We start from the raw sequence: 14,322 nt of genomic DNA on the forward strand, positions 1-14,322 counted from the left end.
GGTGGTAGCAGAACCCATTAGTAGCATTGGGGGCCATATATTTCCATGTTGGTGGCCTGGAAATTTGGCTATACTCCCGTCCACTTATAAATAATAATGAAAACCAACCACCATTGTTATTGGAGCTCGGTTTCTCTCTCCAAGTGGCCTAACTGAAATCAAGAAAGCATTCTTTGGGCTGTCAGAGGACAAGAATGTCTACTTGGCTCATGTGGGCTTCTTTCTATCAAGTAACCCCCAGGAGCAACATGTTTTAAGGAATGACCCTGACCCCTTCCTGTGATGGGGCCATGGAAATCTGGTCTGTCCCCCACTTGCCTGAATGAACTCTAATTGTGGGATCCCCACAGCTATTAGGCATAGCTACTCAGCTACTACCCAGCTACTGTGGGATCCCTACAGCTACCAGGAAAGGCTACTCAGACCCAGGAAGGACTGCAGGCTAGGGAGTTACTCGGACACTGTGGTTTACTCACAGCCATTCTTATGACCTGAGGGCTCAGGGCTTCCCCTCTGGTCCCAAGTCCCAAGGCTGATTCTTCCTCAGGGTGATTCTCCCGTCTGCACATCATGTTCCTCTCTGTGGCCTGGCTACGTCACGAAACCCTCACAGATTGGCCTTAGATGTGGTATCTAGTTTTGCTTTGGCCACAATAATTTCAGCCAGGTTGATTCTTGTCTTCCCCCTAAGACTTTTGCCTTCTTGGCTTGGGACCAAATCCAGTGTTGAGCCACCTAACACTAACCCCATCAGTCCTCAGTTTATCAGCCCTGCACTCCCAACATGCTGGTTTGTAATATTTCTTTCCAAGCTTCGGGCAATAATTCCAGTGAGGCCTCTGCAGGTCCCTTCACTCACTGTTCTTCAACTCCAAATGCCTTTCTCCCAGATCTCAGCAAAGCGGAAAGGAATACGATGGCTGGCCGCAGGGTGGCGAGGAACAGGGTAGCTGGCAGCAGGTGCTGGCGGACACTGAGATGGCTTTGGGAAAGGACCCACAGTTCTGCTCCTGCCACCGTCCACGCCGGAAAGCTAAGAAAATCAAGGTGGAATTCTGAACTTTCCAGAACAGGAGCATTTTAAATTTAGATACTAGTTTTTTTGTGGTCCATGGTGTGTGACACTTAAGGCCCTGATTGTCCTACCCTCATCATCTTCCTTTCCTCCTCCTAAGAACAAAATTAAATTTGTCCCTTCTGATGGCCATTTATAATAATCTTCACGAGCTCATTTTGTTGAATCATTTCTCTTTGTCTCTTTTCATCTAATTCAGTGTTTCCCAACCTTTTTTTCTCATCCACGGCTTCTCATTTAATGAATACTTAAAAAACCCTCATCTTCTCACTGAATGTTGTTTTTACTTTCAAAAATATAACTACCAGTCTCATATCGCGACTAAAAGACAGCTCGTTTAGAATACAGATTGCGCTTGTTTTTAAATGACACTCTAACCAAAATATCTTCCGCGCCACCTGTTTTGGAGATTACAAATGCCACCTCCCCTCTAGCAGGGGGAGGGGACTCTCCCACCGAGAATTGCTGCTCCTGTTCAGGTTTGAGCCCTTGGTCCAACTCAGCCCCTCTACCTGCCTGCCAGGTACAAGACACTTTAGCAGCCCAGGAGAGTTTCTCACGTGTCCAAACAGCCCAGGGTACTCTCTCCTGGCTCCAGGTGTTTCTCCTTGACGCACTGGTGGGCAGCCCCACTCACTATACTTCATACTCTCCAAGTTTGAATTTAACTCCTCTCCCTTGAGCCAGCACTTTGCCTTGACTTCCCAGCTTTCCTTCGCACCACATTATTGCCCCAGGAACCCAGGGGTGACTTTTGGTAACCTTTCCCTCTTTGATCCCCACATACAGCAAACCGCTCAGCCTTATAGAGCCTTTCTGTAGAGTCCTTCTGTAACATCTCTGTCCTTTATCCCTTCCTTCCTGTTGGCACTGCTGGGGCCTTGATTTGGTTTCCATGACATGTGGCCAAGGTTCTTGCAAGAGCCTCTTCCTGCCTAACTTTAAAGTTTTAGATCAAGTCTCTTTGATACTCTATACCCCTAGTGCTCTGTGACCTCTCCTTCCTCTGAGTTACATGACCTATCTCTACTGCTCTCAATTTTTTGAGAAGTGGGAATTTCTCTGATTCATCTCGGTCCTCCTTGGTGCCTTGAGAGGGCATTGCTGTGGCAGGAGCTCATGAATAATGGATCATTTGGAGTAGGTCAGAGTGATAAGGTCAATGACGGCAGTAAACCCTGCCTTGGTGAATATTGCCCACGTCTGTACACTTCTGTACACATCCACCGGCAGCCTCTTAGCCCAAACGCATCAGAAATTCTATTCTAGGGCCTCTGTTTAAGGGTGATAGGAATGACATGGAGAATATTCAGAGGAACATACTCAGGATGGCAGGAGGACTTAGAACCACGCTAAGCGGAAAACCAGAAATGAGAAATCACATAGCTGTCACAAAGAGTTGAAGTTCTGCCATGAGGCAGAATGACTGGATTTATCATTCCTGGCACCCCATGGTTCGAACTAGAAAGTAAATTAACTGAAGGACAACTCTCTGACTTACTTGCTAGTGTTTCACCAGCGTCCAGCACCAGTTCCTGCTCGGCACAGAGTAGGTACTCAATAAACATTTGTTGAATGAATGAATGAATGAACAAATGAAAACAATAGGCAGAAATAGCAGGGAGGTAGATTTGTCTCTGCATAGAGAACTTTCTAACAATCCCCTATGTTGTAGGTCCCTAAAGACTGAGATAGACGTTATTTATCTCTTGATTCCAGTGTCTTACACAAAGCCTGGGGTACTGTGAGCCACAAGGGCCAAGCTGGCCAACGATGGGGTAGGCCATTCTGGAAAATGGTGGACTGGACAACTAATTGGAGATTATCCGCAGGGATTTAATGCCTAAGGGTCCTAGACCGGAGGACTTTGAGATCGCTTTTGGACTGGAGATTCCATGTTTCGGAGCCAGCTAAAACATGGACTGTTGCTTCAAGGGCCCTCTTGGTGAGTTCATTCATCTTAGAAATGGGGTCAAAGCAGCGTCTTCGTTAGCATATCCTGGAAGCTGGCTGGCTGCCTTTTTCCAGGGCTTATTGAATAACCTGTCACTGGCTTCTTTGTTTTAGGAATAGAGGCGGCCATAAAGCTTCTGATGTTCTGACTGTGTCTGAAGATTAAGGAAATTTAAATTTTGTCCTAGAGTCTCCTCAGTAATGGACGATCAAGGTAGGTGCATTTCAAAGAAATGCAAGAAGTTTCAAAAGATGAAAGATCAAAGTTCTTGAGTGTGTATCTTTAAAATAAGGAGGGACTCGGTCGGTGAGTGGATCAGTGTCTAACAAAGACAGATGCCCAGAAGGGATGGAGAGGCCCTTGAGAATAGATACCCTAAAGTATGAATCGCTACCCACCTTAGGTTGTAGACTGCCGTACACAGGAACACGATTTTATTTTTTGGGAATCACACATCACCCAGTTTCATTCCCGAGTTTTTTCTCCCACTTTCCAAATGGCTTATCAGTTTCACACTTGCACAGGGAGAGTCTTAATTGCCCGAATCAGTTTGATACGTTGTATTTTCATTTTAATTCCGTTCAAAATAACTTTAATTTCTCATTTGATTTATTTCTTCTTTGACCCATGGGTTATTGAAAAGTGTGTCATTCAGTTTTCAAACACCAAAATCGATTTGGCATTTAGGTTTTTCTTTCATTGTTCTGGCCTAGTGTTATCATTCAGTTTTCAAACACCAAATTTAGGTTTTTCTTTCATTGTTCTGGCCTAGTGTTTTCCCCCAATATTTATACAGGAGACTTCCATCTCTTTTCTGTTACATTCCTTCAAGAGGAACTTGGCTATTTTTTTCTCATATTTGAGGAAAGTCAGCTTCCAAGGGCATATCCTTATCTTTGACTCGCCTTTACCTGACGACTCCGTATGGCATGGTCCTGGCATTCAAGGCTTCTCACAACCTGGACTAAACACAGCTTTCCAGGGCTGGAATCCATGTCTTCATTATAAGCACTCACACAGCTAGTCTTTTCCATATCCCAAACGTGTTTGATTCTGTTCATTTTGTTCTCTGTCAGAGACACTCTCTCCTCCAATCCTTCATGGAAACCGTCACTCAAAACACATTTTAAATGCTACTTATTCTGTGAAGTCTTTTTCTGGTCTCTCAATATTCTCTCTTCTACTTAAAATCCTCACAGTTCTTTTATTAAAAAAATTTTTAAACACCCCCTGTTATTACCTTTATAATGTCAAGGCAATTTCCTTTCCTAGCTTTCTTACTAAAATCTAGGCAGGCCGAGCAATGTCCCAGCCTGGGCCCTCCATACTTACCTGCAGAAACAAACTAACTGTGATTTTTCTGTTTTTCCATGTGCCTGATTGACTAATATTTCAGCCTTTGTCATGATGGAAATATTCTAAGGTAAGAAAAGACTATAGGAACGACAGAGACTTTGAGGAAAATGTAGGAGTCTCTGGTTCTTGATTATTTCACAGACATAAGGCAGCAGAGGAGAAGGAATTCATAGCCCCAGAAGCTCAAAGAAGACCTCTTTTTCTCTGTTTTCTAAGACTCTGCCGTGATGAGAAGCATCCCGTGTGGGTTGGGCCTCTTTCATGGACCTCATTAACTCTTTATAGGAGACAAAATCACTGACTAACCGAGTGATTGTACAACAATCGACATAAATATTCATGAGGAAAATGCCAGTTTTCTTGTACCAACTCCCACTACAAACCTATATAAGGTCTAGAAGAGAAGGAAGATTTCAGGTTCAAGCAAATCCAACTGTCGACAAAGCAGGAGTCTGGCCTTTTCGCACCATGACTTCCGACGGCTGCAGCTCTCTCTTCACCGGCCAGGTTTCAGAGGCCAAGGCTGCCTCCCCGGACCTCTCGGCCACCGTGGCGCACACCAGCCGAGTCCGTGTGGGGACGACCCCTCTGGGCCGACCCAGCCTCTGTCTGCCCCCCAGCTGCAACACCGCGTGCCCCTTGCCAGGGACCTGCCACGTTCCCGGCAACATCGGAATCTGTGGGACCTACGGTGAAGGCAGCCTGAACGGCCACGAGAAGGTGACCATGCAGTTCCTGAACGACCGCCTGGCCAACTACCTGGAGAAGGTGCGCCAGCTGGAGCGAGACAACGCGGAGCTGGAGACCAAGATCCGAGAGTGGAGCAAATGCCACGAGTCCACCGTGTGCCCGGACTACCAGAGCTACTTCCGGAGCATCGAGGAGCTCCAGCAGAAGGTGAGGTGTGTGGTGCTCTAGCTCAGGGGTTGGCAGACTACAGCCCACGGGCCAAATTCGGCCTGCTGCCTGATCTTGTAAATAAAGTTTTACTGGTACACGGCCATGCTCATTTATTGATGTATTGTCTATGGCTGCCTTTGTGCTATAATGGCAGAGTTGAGGAGTTGTGGCAGAGACGTGTGGTCTGCAAAGCCTAAAATATTTACTATTTGGCCCTTTACAGAACAAGGTTCCTGGACCTTGCACTAAAAGTTCAGGGTCTGGATTGGCACTGGAAATCGCCACAGCCGAAATGTTCTTTTGATTGTGAGAAAAGAATCTCAGGAGTGAATGGGGATGTGTAAAGGAATTTGACTGTCCAGGCTTCTGAGTTTATGCTTTCTCAGTTTTAGTACTTACAATTCTTAAATTACAATTCTCAAAAACAGTGCAGCCAAACTTCTGGTGCAGGAGTGTGCTCTAATGTCCTTTAAAAGACAGTGTGTATCCATTCAGTAGCATTTGCCTCTTCTGCATAACTGCTGTCCCCTTTGTTGATCAAGTCAGTGCTTCTTAAAAAACCTATATCTTTGTTGTGGAGACAGAAAGACAAAGAATGCCGGAAGAGGGGCCACCGAGATCTGGCTAGATTCAGAGAAGACCTTTGGGGAGGTGGAGCAACCAGCCTAAAGGGTTTCTTATGAGGAATGGATCCTGCCTTATCTAAAACTTTCATAACCAGCCATTGTTCTCTGGTCTAGACTCCAGATCTCCTTGTAAGGGTTTGCAAGGATCGCTCTGCATTGCAATTTCCTGAGTACTCTGCTGCCTCCAGGCTAAGCATCACATCTGGCAAAATGAAATTAAGTTTGTTCTATGTTTGGTTTACTACTACCTTTCGTCTCCCAGTCCCTCCAGCTTCACCCTTAGCCAAGCACCCTCTCACACACCCCACTTCCTGTACCACCCATGTTTGGGAGTTCGTGTTGTCCAAGGGGATGTTGCAGTTCAAACCCCAGAAAACAGAACTTCCTTTGATCTGAGGCCATAGACGGATCCCAGGACAGTGAATCACGGAGCCTACTTTCTTTCCCCAGATTCTGTGCATCAAATCAGAGAAAAGCAGGCTGGTTGTGCAAATGGACAATGCCAAACTGGCTGCAGATGACTTCAGGACCAAGTGAGTTGGGATAGGATGGGGAGGGGGAGGAGCCAGATGCCTCTCATGGCTTCTTCTCTGTTATAAGGCGGTTGGCATCAGAGATGTAATTGACTAAGACTCAAACCAACAGTTCCAGCAGGAGAAGATGAAGGGCATTAAGCCCAAGATCTTGGAACTCCCTCGCAATTGTTTAGCTTTCGTAACCTGAGGCCATAGACGATCCGAGGACGGTGAATCACGGAGCCTACTTCCTTTCCCCAGATTCTGTGCATCAAGTCAGAGAAAAGCAGGCTGGTTGTGCAAATGGACAATGCCAAACTGGCTGCAGATGACTTCAGGACCAAGTGAGTTGGGATAGGATGGGGAGGGGGAGGAGCCAGATGCCTCTCATGGCTTCTTCTCTGTTATAAGGCGGTTGGCATCAGAGATGTAATTGACTAAGACTCAAACCAACAGTTCCAGCAGGAGGAAATGAAGGGCATTAAGCCCAAGATCTTGGAACTTCCTCGCAATTGTTTAGCTTTTGTAAATTGTAAATTGTAAATTTTTGTAAATTGTTTAATTTACAACAGGATTTAGAATCACCTACTTGATTCTGTTGTAAGAAGAACCTCGTGAGGCAGGCAGGGCAGTGATGGCATCGACTTTGTGAGGACACCGAGACTCAGAGCACTGAAGGGACTTGCCAGAAGTAACGTGGCTACTGAGTGATAGAACTGGAACTTGGCCCTCAACTTCTTACCCGGAGGCCATTAAATACGAAACTCTGCTGCCTCAGTGAGGATATGTTTCCATACTGCAGCTCCTCCAATTTGTGAGCGCTGATGATTCATGATGGGAGTCACGCTTCACAGCCTGCCGTGGAGGCGTGTGACGGTCAGAGAGTTCATACCGCCTGAGAAGGTCGGACCCAGGGTCAGGAAGGGGCATTGAGCTTTACTGTCTTTCTTCAGGGCGCCATGGAAGCCTCATTCCTCTAGAGCTAAAGAAAGCTATTTTCTCCCTTCCATTCTGGCAGTCTGGCTTCTAATCTGAGGGAGACACCAAGGTCCATCTCAGCAGAAGAGAGTCTGCAGTGATCGCACTGCATTGCAATGGCCTGAGTACTCTGCTGCCCCGCTACCCCTTTGGCCAGCAGCCCGAGAGGGCAGGCACTGGCCATGCGTCTATCCCTATGTCCTCAGTACTGGCCACTCTGCCTGGTTCATCCTAGGTGCTTAGTGTTGAATGGGTGGGGGATACCCTGTTGCTTTCTGGCTATGAGTGCACTACACAGGAAATGCCAACTCACGATTAGGCTGCAGAGGGAAGCCAGTGGTTTTATGGCTGTAAGTTGTGTCCTGGGGCCCCTTCTGCTCTCCAAACTTGATTCCTGTACCTGCCCTGGTAAAGGTACCAGACAGAACACTCGCTCCGCCAGCTGGTGGAGGCCGACATCTGTGGCCTGCGCAAGGTACTGGATGACCTCACACTTGCCAAGTGTGACCTAGAGGCTCAGCTGGAGTCCCTGAAGGAGGAGCTGCTCTGCCTTAAGAAGAATCACGAGCAGGTGTGGGGTCCTTTGTGTGACACATGGAGACTTCTGGGGGTTGAATTCAGGCTCGTTTTGGGGAAGAAATAAGGCTCTTCTTCCTGCTGGGGATGGAAGCTCTGCAGATCCTGGCTCATAGTTTAACCTCACAAGCCATGAAAGGGAGCTGCGGCCCCCTTGGGAGCACATTCTTCACCCACATAGGAGCTGGGGAGGGTAGGAAGTGGGAGGTGAGGCTTTGGGTGGAGGGCAGTGGAGGCCCAGGAATGGGACATCCTCCTCCTATGCCTGTAGGAAGTCCACACTCTGCAGTGCCAGCTGGGGGACAGGCTCCGGATCGAGCTGGACACTGAGCCCACCGTGGACCTGAACAGTGTGCTGGAGGCGATGCGGTGCCAGTACGAGGCCATGGTGGAGACCAACCGCCGCGATGTGGAGCAGTGGTTCGAAGCTCAGGTGAGGCGGTGCTGCAGAGCGGGGGGAGCCCAGCTTCCATCTGGCCGGGAGGTGATCGTGTCTCTGTGCACTTGTGCTTCAGTCTGAGGGCATCAGCCTGCAGGCCACGTCCTGCTCCGAGGAGCTGCAGTGCTGCCAGTCAGAGATCCTGGAGCTCAGACGCACAGTGAACGCCCTGGAGGTGGAGCTTCAGGCTCAGCACACACTGGTGAGCTCCCTCGCATGCATGGAACTGTGATTCAGCTTGGCAGCTACTCCTATGAGCAGCTCCTCATTTAGTACATGCCTCCCCTATACACAGATCAGGACACAGCTTAAACCTTGGCCTCACCTCTGTTGCGTTGAACATTCTCATAAATGTGGATGCTGAGGAATGATCATTAACTCAGATGAGGGAGACTTTGCAAACATATCCTAAGGTTTATAGCATGTTGCCAGTTCTTCCAGCTGGAGAACGGGAGCTAGATTGTTCACTGGGCCCGGCAATGCCTTGGGGTGTCACGGTCTGACTGAAGAGCCCGAGGGCAGGGGTCCATGGTTTTTAACCTGCCCTCCATTTTCTTTGGCATCACAGAAGGACTGCCTGCAGAACTCCCTGTGTGAGGCTGAGGCCCGTTATGGCACCGAGCTGGCCCAGATGCAGAGCCTGATCAGCACCGTGGAGGAACAGCTGTCTGAGATCCGGGCTGACCTGGAGCGGCAGAACCAGGAGTACCAGGTGCTGCTGGACGTCCGGGTCCGGCTGGAGGGCGAGATCAGCACGTACCAGAAGCTTCTGGAGAGTGAGGACTGCAAGTATGTCCTCTGATGTCTGTGTCAATGTCATGTGTAAAAGCAGACACCTTTTATTGGCAATGACCTAAAAGGAAGGGCTGGCATTATAGATCCAATCTTTGGGGACAAACTTGTCACCCAGGAAGCCTGGCAAGCTGCCCGGACGTAGAGAAGGGTGTGCAGGAGTTTTTCAGCTCATGCTGTCCATTATGCTGACCACGTTAGTCTGCCAGATGCTAGTCGCTCCCACAGGGGCTACAATACAGAGAGCTCAGTGCATGTGAGTTTTGCTAAATCCTCTCTGGAAGAAATACTTTGGTAGCTGGGATCTTGAAACTCAGCATTTAAAAGTAATGCACAGGGCATGTGCGCCTATTCTCTTATTTAGTTCCTCAATAGGCTGTGAAAAAGGTAAGATGGATACTATACCCCTTTAAGCAATAAGGAACAAGATTAGGGGGCTGTGTTTAAATTAAGAGCGTGGCTGACATCTGGCCTTATTTCACTCCGTCAGCCTTTCTGCCTTTCTCTTGGCTGTGTGCCTTTCCATATGGAAGGTAACACTGGTTTTGCGTATGTGTGTGCTGAGCTAAGGCCACAGCTTCCCTGTGGCCTGTGGGCAAGTCACTGACCATTTCTAGGCATAGAGGGACCGCTAAGCTCTAAAACTCTGTTTGCTCTTCTAAGTCTAAAGTGTCTACATGCTTTTGTCTTTCAGGCACTTCTGATGCCACTGTTAAAAACACTTTTTTTTTCTCTCTCTCTCTGCAGGCTTCCCTGCAACCCATGTGCGACCCCAGCCTCCAGCACCCTTGGTCCAGCCCCTGCAGCCTGTACCTCCTGCTCTTCCTGCCTTTCCAGGCCTCCTTGGGCCTCCTGTGGGCCCTGCTCATCACCTCAATGCTGACGTATTCCTCAGCCCAAGGTGCTGAATGATGGGAAGCATCACAGCTCCTTGGCTCCACCAGGCCTGCCGTCTGAGCCCTACTTCCTCAGCCAGCCTGGGGAGGCTGAAGCCAGGCAGTGCTTCTCTGTTGGGTTTTCTGATCTGGCAGCTCAGCTCCAGCCCCTGGATTTGTGCTTCCTTTTCTCTCTTCTATTTTCTCTTTTCCCTTGCCTTCTGGTCTCCTTGAGATGTGGCAGGTAAACTTGTTTTTATTTTGCTAATAAACTTCACTTCTGCAGCATAAGGAGCCCGATGCGTGCTGGTCTCAGTTTCTCCATCCTGTGCCGAGAGCATTGCTGGGAGCTCCTTGAGCCAGCCTTTCCATAGAAGGAGGGATTGTGGATCACTCACCAGAGTGGTTCTGGGAGATTGCCCAGCCAGACGCGACCGGGGTTAAAATGGGACTGCAGCAAAATGTGACAGGTGAGAGATAGATAGCTGGCTCTTGACCTGACCACACCTTATTAGAAATCAGATTCACAGAGCTTTAAAAATACAGACACTAAATAAAACCCCCGCTTTTATCTGGATGAGGCCACTTGGTCCTCGTGCAAAGGAAAAGCTCCAGCCAGAGGTTCTGCTGGGTCTCCCTAGAGTACTCTATGTAAAGTAAGTTTTTGTGATCACATGCCCTTTATGAGCAAAGACCTGTGCTGGGCTTTACAGACATTGTGACCACGGTCCCACAGAAACCCTTGCAAAGAGGGAGTGGCTGTTATTATTCTCAGCTGGTGGCTGAGTCAAAGCTTGAACCTCAGCCTCTTTGAACTAGATCCAAAGTCCATATGTTGAAAGCTTTGAAGGGGAAAAAAAAAATTAAACATGAGAAGGTTTAGGGTGGTGGTTCTTAAATTGTGGGCCTCCCAGCATCACCTGGGAGTTTGTTGAAAATTCCGATTCTTGAGCTCCACCCCAGACTTTCTGAGTTGGTAGTCTGGTTTAGCAAGACTTTCAGATGATTTGATGTACTCTCAAATATGAGAGTCACTGGGTTACAAAGTTTATTTGGGGAGTGAGCCCCCGACTGGCCAGACACTCTGCAGAAGGGGTTGGCCTTGCTCTCCTGACTGTTCCCATGGGTGGGGAATCCTTCAGAACATCAAGATAGCACCTTTCCCTGGCACGTTGCAAAACTCTGGACATGTTACATGTTGGTGATTGCTGAGCTATCAATCTGAAAAGGGTCAATCAAACTGATCCACTTAAGCCTCCCCACAGGCTCCACTGACAAGGCCTTCTGGCAGCTGCCAGGCTTAAAAGTTGCAGACAATAAACAAATGGACCAGAAGCTCCATATTTAGGCAGCCATGGCTGAGAATATCTCCAGAAAGCAGAATTGCAACTGGCCATAGACAGGAGGCAGTGAGTTCCCCATCACTGGAGATATTCAAGCAGGGCCTTTGCAACTACCTTGTAGAGATGTTGAGGTGGAGACTCAAGCATCTGATGGGCCTGGATGAGATGATTATAGAGGGTCTTCTAGCCCCCAGATTCTATGAGTCCTTGCTTTCTAGGTCTTATTTGTCAGTGAAACCACAAAGGTTAAAGTGGAGCCAACAAACCGACTCCTTCTCTGCTCTGTGAACCCCTAAATCAAAGTAGCTCACTGAGACATTTACAATTTACAAAATGTCTCAGCTGATGGTTGTTGAATCCAGCCAGTCTTGGTGCAGAACTGACCACAGTTCCAAGCCCCAGGGGTAGAGGGAGCAAAGCCAGCACCTGGATGCTCTGCCTCCAACTGCACTCAAGCCCACAATCTTACCTGTTGGCCATTGTCTGTGTAGACAGAACTGATTTGCTTAGGAGGCATCAGGACTCCCCCTGAGGGAGGCTCTGGAAGGATCAGAGGCTCTCACACCCTCCCTCTCCTCCACTGTGCTTCTGCTCTTTTTCCCAAGTGGTGGAGGTGTTTGGGCACAGGTAACACGCCCCTGAGTTACTTAACCAAGATTAAGTCCCAATAAGAAAGAACAATCTTGATTAGTCTTAATTTAGCACCTGGCCCAAACACCTTCACCTTCTTCTTTGTACTTAAATAGCTCCTTTCATTTAACAAGTTCAAAGCTGTCTCACAAAATAAACCCATTTATTCTTGTACTATGACAGAGTAGGCAAGAATCGTTCTTCCCATTTAAGGAGAGGGAGAGAAGGTGAGTCATTCAGTGGCTGAGGGATTCTTTTGGTGAGGCAAAATGAGTCAATGGAGCCCGAGGGTGATTGACCCATATTTCTTAAGTTCACATCCAATGTCCTGTCATTTATAATTGAAAGATTAGCTTTGATGAGACATTGTTTGTGTATGTGTACGTGTGTGAAGTGGTTTGGGTTCCTGGGAAAAAATGCTGGATAGAGGGGATCATTATGCTTGGAAAGGTGTGAAGAGCTTCCCTGGAAACCAAACAGCCCATCATTACCATCATTACTATCATCACCAATGCCACAATCATCGTTTCCTCCATCATCATCATCATCATTATCATCACCATCACCATCACCATCATCACCATCATCACCACATATCTTCATCATCATCACTGTAATCAAAGCTCACACTCACTGAGCTCTTACTACAAGCCAGGCACTGGTCTAAGTTATAGATAAGTTTATATACATACACTTATTTAATCCTTACAGCAATTCTATGAAGCCAATGCTTTTGTTATCCTCATTTTGCAGATGAGAAACTGAGGCTCAGAGAGGTTAAGTAACATGTCCAAGATCACTCAGCAACTAGATGGTGAAGCCAGGATTCAAATCCAGGCAGTCTGCCTCTAGCAACTATGCTCTTAACCTCTGTGCTTTACAGAGGCCAAGTCTCAGATTGTGTCAGCAGGATGACAGAACCTTAATTACCCTAATGTTTTGATTCCTTTTCCTTGAAGGAAACGAGAATGTTTATGCTAGAGCAACTATTTCTGAGACTCTTTGCCACAAAAGGTGATACAAGGAATGAAAGTTCTCAAAATAGCTTGAGGACCTCGGCAATTTTAATATCTGGGAATCACCAAAGAAGATCAACCCATTCCCTGCCATTAAAACCACTTTGGCTATTGAGGAAGAGAGGAGAAATAGTCAGAAGTCCTTACATATGTTTATCATTTTACCATTTACAAAGCACTTTTTGGATAACACTTCACGTTCAGACCCATAATCAATGCTGGAGGGTGAGGGGAAGGGTGGCTGAGGGCAAAGGTATTACAGGGCCTGGGACTCTCCCCAAGGATCATCTTCCTCATGTTTTATCCCACCCTGCAATGTCCTCCCTACCCAACCACATTCAGACTGAGCTTCTGACCTTTGGCTGTCTCCTGGCCTCCTTCAGCTGAGGCTCTCCCTTTATGCTGGTTTTTGTACCCAAATCTTTCTTGCCTCCTTCCCCCTGCTTCCTTCCTGGTTGTCGGATATCCTTAACATGTGCCTCAGTCATTCACACTGGCCTCCAAATCCCTCCGCCAAAATGCCTCCACCCCACAATTGGACTCTTCCCCTGAGGGTGGCAGCATTGTGTCTGCTCACCAGCAGATGTCACCTTCATTTCTCTCTACTAATCTCATTCCCTTTTCTATTTCCTCTTTGACTTGATTGGTTTTGCCTCTTTTCTTTCCTCTGTCCCAGCCACGTCTCTGAGAGCCTCTTTCACCTGCTTTGAAACTCATTTTGGTGCCCACAGATGGGGATGCCTCAGGGCTGAAGCGATGGGGAATCACCAACCACTACCACCCTGTAATCTTCCAAACAACGAGAACCGAATATCAAAACAATGAATTACCAGGCCTTGCTGAAGCAAAGATTCTTAAATGGATTGAGATTCTAATGAGATCCGTTGTTTGAATCCTACCTCTGAGTCACTTAGTGGGTGGGGTCACCGACATATCTCCTTTGGGATACAGGTAAATTATCTGAAACAGCCTCATCCCTCTCCCTCATCCTCTGGCTGAGAATCATAAACTGGGATGAAATGCCCTGACTAGGGTTTGGGACAGGAATAGGCATGGAAAGAAGTGGAAGGGAGAAGGAAGAAACTTTTGGGGATAAAGGGTCCAATTATTTTACATTACGTTAGAGTTAGTTGTAGATCGGTCTGTCTGCTCAGTAGGACTGAGGGCTTGTAGGGGGCAGGGGCATGTCATCTCCCTACCATCCCCTGTCCCTCTGTCCCCAGCCTTGGTAATATACTAGGCAATTG

At 47.6% G+C, this 14,322-nt stretch overlaps 1 protein-coding gene across 2 annotated transcripts in view; it reads left to right on the forward strand.

Annotated features, from left to right (window-relative positions):
- Positions 1–10,367, forward strand: part of LOC107196588 (keratin, type I cuticular Ha7-like) — a 17,195-nt gene extending 6,828 nt beyond the window's left edge. Inside the window, exons 1-7 of one of the 2 annotated variants that reach the window (XM_025041664.1) lie at positions 4,854–5,282; positions 6,362–6,444; positions 7,819–7,975; positions 8,252–8,413; positions 8,496–8,621; positions 8,988–9,208; positions 9,959–10,367. In XM_025041664.1, coding sequence (XP_024897432.1) covers positions 4,854–5,282; positions 6,362–6,444; positions 7,819–7,975; positions 8,252–8,413; positions 8,496–8,621; positions 8,988–9,208; positions 9,959–10,094 — 1,314 coding nt within the window. In that variant the 3' untranslated portion in view covers positions 10,095–10,367. Of the gene's footprint in view, positions 1–4,853; positions 5,283–6,361; positions 6,445–7,818; positions 7,976–8,251; positions 8,414–8,495; positions 8,622–8,987; positions 9,209–9,958 lie in introns of those variants that run through there. The other variant, XM_015599132.2, reaches the window with a different exon arrangement.
- The last annotated feature ends 3,955 nt before the right edge of the window (positions 10,368–14,322 follow it).

Source organism: Pteropus alecto, unplaced genomic scaffold (genome assembly GCF_000325575.1).
Source record: "Pteropus alecto unplaced genomic scaffold, ASM32557v1 scaffold98, whole genome shotgun sequence".
Classification (NCBI taxonomy): Eukaryota; Metazoa; Chordata; class Mammalia; order Chiroptera; family Pteropodidae; genus Pteropus; species Pteropus alecto.